Genomic DNA, 9,506 nt, shown 5'->3' on the forward strand with positions numbered 1-9,506 from the left:
TACAGAATCAGCAAGAAGAACAAACATTTAAAGAAGAGTGAAAAACATTTATTGAATATATGGAAAATACACAGCTGAAACAGACTAGCTAAATATTTTTTGGCGGATGTAAAAGTGGAACACTGATTCGAATGGTTATAGTAAAATATGCAGGGAAAATATGTAAAATAAACCATGGAAAGAGAAGGGAAGTCACTGGATATTTTTTGCAGTTTGTAAAATGTTTATTTAAAATTGTAAAAAGAAAGTTAATAAAAAGTTAATAAATTGTTATTTTTTAAATTCTTCCAAAACAGGGAAGCGGAGTCATGTATTCAGCGCAGTTTTATTTTTTAGGGGGTGGGGGTGGGAGAGAAAACGAAAAGAAAGCTTCCCACGTGCTCTTTCCTCGGCTGACCCCGGAAGCGATTCCTTGCCTTGCCCTCGGTTCCCTTTGCTGCCTTCAGCTGCAACTCAATTCTGGGCGCGGGAAGGAGTCGGCGGGCGCCTCTCTCACTCCGGCTGCCATGGCGTCCGGATCGGCGTCGGGGTGCCGCGGCCTCGGGGTGCTTTGGGCGGGCCTGATCTCCGCCTGGGCGCTGGCCGGGAGCAGCTCCCAGCAGCCCGGTGAGTCTCCCGCCTGCCCGCCCGCTCAACTTCCTCCTCCGGATCGCAGGCAGGAGAGTTTCTCCAGGCTGGTCTTTCTCCTCCTCGGTAGACCTATGCCTTGCTTGCCCCCCGGGGGAAGTATCATGAAACGCATTTCAGCCTTGCAGCGAATTAGTATTATTAATATTGTTATCGATGGTGCATCTGATGCATGAAACGGATTTCAACCTTGCACAGAAATTATTCTTATTGAAGATGCATGAAACAGATTTCAACCTTGCATAGAAATTATTCTTATTGAACCTTCCTCAATGGGGGCTGCTCAGACATGGCTTCATTAGGATCGCTGAGGTTAATGAGCCTGGTTAGGTGCATTGGGTGTCCCTGTCTTCAGGTGTACTTGTGCAACGCAGGTGTGAACACACGGACACTGATGCATCAAACTTATTTCAGACTTAGATACCCATCATCTTCCCCTTCCCTGTTTCCAACCACTGCAAATGGGCGCACTGGAACAATTCCCCCTTGTGCCCTAACATTTAATGGTGTCCCCTGTTGGTGGATGCTAATATAATTCAGGCATATTTTTTTCTGCAGAGACATCATTTCATAGAATCGTAACGTTGGAAGGGGCCCAGTGGGTCATCTAGTCCAACCCGCTGTAAAGGCAGAAATGTAGGAATTGCAACCACCATTTTTGTGTGTGTTGACACTCTCTCCCTGTTGATTTACACCCTCCTCTCAGCAGACGACAGTGTGGTGCGGCTGTCTGGTGGGGTGTTCCAAATCGGGGCGGGTTTCTTTGACGGTAAAAAAGGAGACGGAGCCTTCAGGAAAGTCAAACCGTTCCTGATGGACAAATATCCAGTCACCAACAAAGACTTCCGGTAAGGCATAAATCCCACGCTTGCTTGAGCCTGGCTGTGCTCCTGGGTCCGTGGGGATGTGGTGTTGCAAAATTGCAATGATTTCTGTCTCAATAGGACATATGAATAGGACTTCAGAGTGTTCAACATGTTCTGCATACAGTTTATTTTTTATTTCATTTATAAGAGTATTTCTAAACTGCCAGCTCGTTCCCTATGCCTGTTCTACACTGGCTGGCAGCAACAGGGTGATATTTCCAGCTCTGCTGAAGACATCAGGGATTTGAACCTCAGACCGTCTGCATGTAAAGCACATCCTCTGCTGCTGAGCTACAAAGCAGATATCGAGAAAATTCAAATATTGGCTATACAGTGGTACCTCGGGTTAAGTCGTTCCGGAGGTCCGTTCTTAACCTGAAACTGTTCTTAACTTGAAGCACCACTTTAGCTAATGGGGCCTTCTGCTGCCGCTGTGCTGCCGGAGCACGATTTCTGTTCTCATCCTGAAGCAAAGTTCTTAACCTGAAGCACTATTTCTGGGTTAGCGGAGTCTGTAACCTGAAGCGTCTGTAACCTGAGGTACCACTGTATATGATGCTCTATATAGTTTAACTGTCAGGTAGAACTGTCTAGTGGAAAGTGTTCAGATTAGGACCAGTGTAACTGATGGCAAAAAAATTATGGTGCTTTCCTCTACATTTATAAAACTATGCATGAGGTTGAGAAAGCGGACACAGAAAAGCTTTTCTCCCTCTTTCTTGTAACAATAGAACTCATGGGCATGCAGTGAAAGTGAATATGAGAAGATTCAGGGCGAATAAAAGAAAGTCCTTCATGCAGTGTATAGTTAAACTGTGGAACTCACTCCTACTGGAGGCATTGATGACCACCAACTTGGATGGCTTTTAAAGAGGATTAGATGAATTCATGGAGGAAGAGAGGGCTACCAGTGGCTACTAGCTGTGTTGGCCATAGTCTGTCTCCATGATTGGAGGAAGTAATGCTTCTGAATGCCAGTTGCTGGAAGCCTCAGGAGGGGAGAGGGCTCCTGGGCTCAGGTCCTGCTTGCGGGTTTCCCATTAAGGGCATCTGGTTGGCCAGTGTGAGACCAGGTTGCTGGCCTAGATGGGCCACTGACCTGATCCAGCAGGTTCTTTTTATGATCCTGCTATCTCAGATCTCCCATCCATTAGCCTCCCAGGATGCTTATGGTTGGGGGGAAAATAGGTAGAAAAAGAAAATGGGTCAAGAGAGGTGTTCAGATGTGCTGGATGAGAAAAGTTGGACTGTCAATCAAAGCCAGCTGATGGGAGTTGTTGTCCAAAGCAGCTGGAGGGCACCAGCTTGGGGGAGGCTGATCTAGGGATTTGTGTCTTAAGTTCCTGGTTTGAAAACCAACAGGGAGTTTGTGAGAGACCAGAAATACAAAACAGAAGCTGAGCAATACGGGTGGAGCTTTGTCTTTGAGGATTTCGTCCCCGAAGAGCTGAAGAAGAAAGTGACACGGAAGCTGGAGGTAGGGGACAGCCCTAGAGACGAACGGGGTCCCTGGTGGGGCCTTAGGTCATGGGGGTAAATGTCCATCACAGGCCTGTTCCTGCAAACAATATGCTTCCTCCCCCCCCCCCCGAAGATTCTGGATGTTGTCTTTCCAAAAACTGAGACTCGTCATATCCTAAAGCTTCTGTGCCATGCTAGCTTGATGCTACCTACCCATGGTTTGCCCTGCTCTCAAGCCATTGGCCAAGCTTCTGTGATGTCACTAGTAATACCTTTTCCCTAAAACGGGACATAGTTATTGTAAGGGGGGGGGGGGAGGTGGGCTGCATAAGCACTGGTGAGATTTTTGCTTTGAACACGCTTTTCTTCCTCCTTTTAGTCTGCCCCGTGGTGGCTTCCTATCGAGAAAGCATTTTGGAGACAGGTGAGTCTTACGTAGGGGCAGGGGAATGTTCATCCTTCTATAAGAGTGATGTCACTGAAATGGTCCATGTTGACATCCAAGGAAAGGGAGTAAAAAGTGGCCATTAGCTGGAGCCCACAGATCAGCATAGAGCCTACCCTATAAAGTGCCCCCTACCCTATAAAAAGCATTGTTCAGAATAGCAATTTGCATGACCCGCTAAAGAAGATCATAACACGGTGACATTTAAAACAGTTACAACTAATTTCACATTTACTCAAAAATCCTGTTAAGACTATTTAGTTTAATTAACTCAACAAAACTGATGCACTTGATCCAGGGATACCAGCTTCTCTGATAGTCAGTAGTGGCCGCCATCCTGGGTCTGCGCTAGTGCTCTGTGTCATCGTTGTTTACTGATACTGTGGTCTGGTTCAAGGCCTACTCAGAGTAACCCCAATCAGCCCGCAGGTCCCGGATCTGGCATTAAGGAGAGGCTGGACTTCCCGGTGCTGCACGTGAGCTGGAACGATGCCCAGGCCTTCTGTGCGTGGAGAGGGAAGAGGCTGCCGACCGAGGAGGAGTGGGAGTTTGCTGCCAGGGGGGGCCTGGAGAGTACGTAAGCGAAGGGCCCGGGGTCGCGGTGGCGGGAGCTTCATCCAGTCAGCGTATCCAGAGCAGGGGAGAGCAGGCTAAGTTTTTTGGGGGGAAACCCTCATCCAAAGAGACCAGCCTCTGAGCACAAAGCTGGCTCTGAACGGCTTCAGACAAATTGTCAGGGCACGGGGAGGAGACAAAAACGAGGTTTAGAAGAATTTTGTTATTGCTGGCAGCTGTTTTTGTGCTCTGGATTCCTATAAAGTGGGGCAGGGGCTATTTTTTCTCCCCTTTCCTCCCTCCCTCTCTCTTTCTCCTACCTCCTTTTCTTTCTCCCCCCCTCTCTCTGTGCCACCCCTTTTACCCTCACTTTCCGCCCATTCCATCCATGTGAAAATTAGGCCTTCTAGGACTACATAAGCAGTACAAGTGGCAGCAGATTTGTGAGGGGTTCTCTGGTTAAAGTGGGGAGTGTGGCCACTCTAAGGCTACATGCACAACAGGATTCAGGATCGGGGAGTCAATTTAAGTTTAGCCCAAAGGCAGCAAAACCATTCTGACCATCTCTCCATCTCTCTCTCTCTCTCTCTCTCTCTTCAGGCATAAGGGCGGGGGGTGGGTAAGATTTCCGGCTGAGCTGCTGCTTTTCCCCTTCTGCCTCATCATCAGTCGTTTTAATTTAACATTTTTAGGATAGGATTAAAATCACCCTTTCCTGCTCGCCTGGTTTGATAAGAGAAGGTGGTGTTTGTGTATATAAACATGTTGGAACTGATAAAACAAGCTTTAAAAATAACCTTTTCTTTTTCCCTCCCTATTTTTTGCCAGACAGATTGTATCCTTGGGGGAACAAATTCCTCACCAACCGTACGAACCTCTGGCAGGTAGGAAAACTGGAGAGCAGGGCTTTGGGAACCTTGGTTCCAGCCGTCCCCCAACCTGGTGCCCCCAGATGATGAGAGTTGTAGTCGGAAACACCTGGCATACAGCCTACTAGTCTTCCGTTTGTGTTTTGTCGTGACTCCTATTTATTTATTTATTACATTTATATCCTGCCTTTCCTCTAAGGAGCTCTAGGTGGCATATCTGGTTCTCTCCCCGTTTGTTCCTCAAAACAGCCCTGCAAGGTAAATTAAGCCGAGAGGCAGAATGGTTGCCCAGCAAGGTTCATGGCTAAACATGGAGGGTGAGGATTTGAACCCTGGTCTATCTAAGGCCCTAGTCTGACACTCTAACCACTATGCCACAGCTGGCTGTCAAGACTCGCCCCTTCTACAGGAGACTCTGTGACTGCAATATCTCCCCAGCCTCCGGGGATTCTTAGGAAAGCAACAAAGCCACACTCAAACTTTGGAACTTCCTGCCTCTTGACATCAGGCAGACGCCTTAACTGGACTCTTTTTTGGTGCCTGCTAAAAACATTTCTGTTTCGACAAGCTCACCTAGATGTTTAGAAAGCCAATGAAAATGTTAATTCTGTTTTTAGTCTATTGTTATTTCAGCTTTTCTAAAGCCTGAAATGATTGCTGTTATTTTTGCTTATCAATAACGTTACTGTCTTATCATTTTCGTAATCCCCTTTGAGGTGTTTTTTTCTATATGAAATAAAATAAAAAGCTTGCATCCCACATGCCTTTAACTCTGTGGCATGACCACACTTGGAATATGCTGTGCAGTTTTGGCAGCTGCATCTCAGAAAGCCACCTGAGCATTTCCTGCCTAGTGTAAACCTCTGATCCTTCTGTTTTTATTATCAATACAGTGGTACCTTGGGTTAAGAACTTAATTCGTTCCAGAGGTCCGTTCTTAACCTGAAACTGTTCTTAACCTGAAGCACCACTTTAGCTAATGGGGCCTCCTGCTGCCGCCGTGCTGCTGGAGCACGATTTCTGTTCTCATCCTGAAGCAAAGTTCTTAACCGGAGGTACTATTTCTGGGTTAGCGGAGCCTGTAACCTGAAGCGTCTGTAACCTGAAGCGTATGTAACCCGAGGTACCACTGTAAACAAAATAAGCCAAAGACAAGGAGCATAAAGAAAGACCATTACAGCACGTTGAAAGCAGCATACGGTTGGACGTTATCATTGAACTTGTTGTTACAAACGTTACGAAAAATACAAACGAACCTGGTTTATATGTATTCTTTTGCAATAAGTCAATTAATCCTAGTTACTGTAAATAATTTTTTCTTGATCCATTTGGATATGCAGACAACCCCCAATCTGTTCCAGGTCATCCCGCACAATGACGGAGCACACGTAAGCCCCTGTTCTGGCCACTTCCCAGTCACTGTGATGCAAGCGTGGTCACACCTCAATTGGATGCGCTTAAATCAGTCATTGCCACCTCCCAATTACTAGCTGTTATAATCTCAGCAGCAGCTATAACACTGAAACACCATTTTCTGATCACTTCCTGCAATAACAGGATAAACAAGCAGAAATATTTTAGGTTCCCAGGGTATATGGTATCCTAACATATCAGAGACATTAGCCTGAAAGGATTACCAGATTTCTGCAGCTTCTTAATGGACGCAATCCAGAGTGTTTTTTCAAGGCCAGTTTTCATGTTTTGCTGCCCTTAGTTACAACTGAATCAGCTTATGCCCTGGGGTGTCCTTTGGGGGCTTGTGACTCCAGCTGTGCAATGCACACACAAATATTGAGTGGGTGCTCCTTCCCTCTTTCCCCACAGGGCGATTTTCCTGCTGTCGACACAGCCGAAGATGGCTACCATGGGGTCTCCCCAGTGGCTGCATTTCCTCCTCAGAACAACTACGGTAAGGAAAGTTTATTTTATTGCATTGATATCCCACTTTTTCTTCCAAGGAGCTGGTCACATGGTTCTCCCCCTCCCATTTTATCCCTAGTTATCCCTGACTGGCCCAGTTATCTTCATGATGGCTGGGAGGGATTGGAACCCTGGTCTCCTAAATCCTAGTCTTGACACTCTAACCACTATGCCACACTGGCAACTCCTCCTTCTAGACTCCACAAAGTTTCCTGGGATTGCTCAGTCAGTGGAGCGTGAGGCTCTTAAGGTCAGGGATGTGGGTTCAAGCCCCACATTGGGCAAAGGATTCTTGCATTGCAGGGGCTGTTGGACGAAATGGCCTTCCAACTCTATGCTTTTGTGATTCCATACTCTGTTACCAGGACTTTGTTCAAATCTTCCTTTAGCCATCCCACCCACTTGAAAAGCCCTGGCCAATGAGCTACAGTAGTTTTGGTTCCTGAACATGTGCAGAGTGCATTTTCCTCTCCAGTGGGGGAGGAAAGCAAGTAGCCTAACCAACTGCTGTTGCTCTGTATCCCAGGGTTATATGACCTGTTAGGAAATACCTGGGAATGGACAGACTCAGAGTATAGTCCAGAGGGGCCTACCAGGGTCCGCCACTCGGCTCAGGGGATGCGTGTTCTGCGGGGAGCCTCTTGGATTGACACGGTGGATGGATCAGCCAATCACAAGGCTCAGCTGACGACAAGGTAGGTTGGCCCTTGGGCTCCTCATTAGCATCACCCCACCCACCTGCTCCACCCACTAATATTTAGCACTCATTTTGAAAACAACATCTCAACTGTCCAAAACGGACTCCCGTTTTCTGAATCTGACAGTTGTAACTGAGACTTCACAATTTAAATCTCTGAAATTTTGGTTTTGTGGGAATGGCTTTTAAAAAACACACGCAGGCGATATTTCTCACACTCACTGGACAGTACAGTGGTGCCTCAGGTTAAGTACTTAATTTGTTCCAGAGGTCCATTCTTAACCTGAAACTGTTCTTAACCTGAAGCACCATTTTAGCTAATGGGGCCTCCCGCTGCCGCTGCACCGCCGGAGCACGATTTCTGTTCTCATCCTGAAGCAAAGCTCTTAACCCGAGGTAATATTTCTGGGTCAGCAGAGTCTGTAACCTGAAGCGTATGTAACCTGAAGCATATGTAACCCGAGGTACCACTGTAGTCCATATTGCAGTCAGCGGGGCTTACTTCTGAGTAAAATAGCACTGATTCTAACAGGGATGAAGCACTTTGGGGTTGCAGCACTGGAGCGCTGCTGCCAGTCAGTGTAGACCGTACTGAGCTAGATACATCTGATGGTTTGATTCTGTTGATGGCAGCGTCTTACATTCCTATGAATTTGTCCGATCCTCGTGTAGAGCCCTTGATTTAGGTTCATGAAGAAGAGAGACCTTCAGAGGAAGGGCTGTGAGCTCAGGGCAGGGCAGCTGCCTAGCATACAGAAGGTCCCAGCAGCCTCTCTAAGTAGTGCTGAGAAAAGACTCCCTGCTGCCAGTAAGTGCCAACAATACTGAGGTGGGCTGGTGGGCTGACTCCATATGAAGCAGCTTCTTGGGAACTAACCTTTCCCCCTTTCGCTCCTTAGGATGGGGAACACTCCAGACTCGGCCTCGGACAACCTGAGCTTCCGGTGTGCTGCCAGCCTTGCCAAGCAGACGCCCCCAGCAACTGGGAGCGAAAAAGCAGAGCTCTGAAGGGGCTTCCTCCCCAAAGGAAGGAAGAGACCTTTTCTCCAGTGGAGAGACCGGATCCCCGCTTTGGTTCTGGGGAGGAGCCTCTTGTAAAAGGAGGTTTAGGAAGGGCTGAATTGGTGATGCTGCAAGTTTGAGGCAAAGGTGTCTTCCCCAACCTGGTATCTTTCATATGTGGTCAGACCCTCAGGGTCAACCTTCTGCAATGCAGGAATTACAGCTCTATATCAGAATCATAGAGTTGGAAAGGACTCTGAGGGTCATCTAGTCCAACCGCCTGCAATGTAGGAATATGCAGTTGTCCCATATGGGGATCGAGCCTTGCTGTAACCAACGGAAGGCCACCCAACCTTTCTATAAAAACCTCCCACCAAGGAGAGTCCACTACCTTCCAAGGGAGCCTGTTCCTCTGTCCAACTGTTCTTCCTGTCAGAAGTTTCTTTGTAATGTTTAGTTGGAATCTCCTTCCCTGCCACTTGAATCCATTGTTTCAGGTCTGACCCTCTGGAGCAGCAGGAAATAAGCTGGCTCCATCTTCCATGTGGCAGCCCTTCAGAAATTGGAAGAGGGGTCTTGTTTCACCTCTCCAGGCTTAACAGGCCCAGCACCCTCAGCCGCTCCCCGTAAAAGGCTTGGCTTCCAGACCCTTCATCATCTGAGTCACCCTTCCCTGCAGATGTTCCAGAGAGGTTGATGGGAGTTCGAGTCCAGCCACATCCAGAGGGTACCAGCTTGTGGGAGGCTGAGCTGCAGAACACTGCAGAATAAACGGATTATAACTTGGAAGCGCACAGAGGCGCCTGTTTTATCATAGGATTCTAGAGGTGGAAGGAGACCAAATGGTCCTCTAGTCAAACCCCCTGCTATGTGAAGAATCCTGTAGACGTCGCTAAGTGATTCGAGGAAGCAAGATGTCGCTGTGCAATGAACAAAAGTCCACATCCAATAAATAAAGCACATTTATTCATTCTTAAATCAATCCCTCCCCTAGAAAACCAATCCATTCCCTTCCGTGTGTGCAGATGTAATAAATAGTCATAATAAATATTTCACACCCCTGA

At 47.4% G+C, this 9,506-nt stretch overlaps 1 protein-coding gene across 2 annotated transcripts; it reads left to right on the top strand.

Moving 5' to 3' along the window:
• Positions 1-417: 417 nt before the first annotated feature.
• On the top strand, positions 418-9,506 carry SUMF2 (sulfatase modifying factor 2). 2 transcript variants are annotated; one of them, XM_082201546.1, is made up of 9 exons: positions 418-606; positions 1,334-1,475; positions 2,856-2,970; positions 3,334-3,378; positions 3,822-3,972; positions 4,783-4,838; positions 6,648-6,732; positions 7,270-7,438; positions 8,340-9,506. In XM_082201546.1, exons 1-9 carry the CDS (start codon positions 507-509, stop codon positions 8,446-8,448), a joined length of 972 nt encoding a protein of 323 aa, XP_082057672.1. In that variant the 5' UTR covers positions 418-506; the 3' UTR covers positions 8,449-9,506. The 2 variants fall into 2 exon arrangements, with proteins under 2 accessions (XP_082057672.1, XP_082057673.1); XM_082201547.1 differs by having other exon boundaries at positions 1,337-1,475.

Source organism: Podarcis vaucheri (genome assembly GCF_965113315.1).
Source record: "Podarcis vaucheri genome assembly, chromosome: 15".
Lineage (NCBI taxonomy): Eukaryota > Metazoa > Chordata > Lepidosauria > Squamata > Lacertidae > Podarcis > Podarcis vaucheri.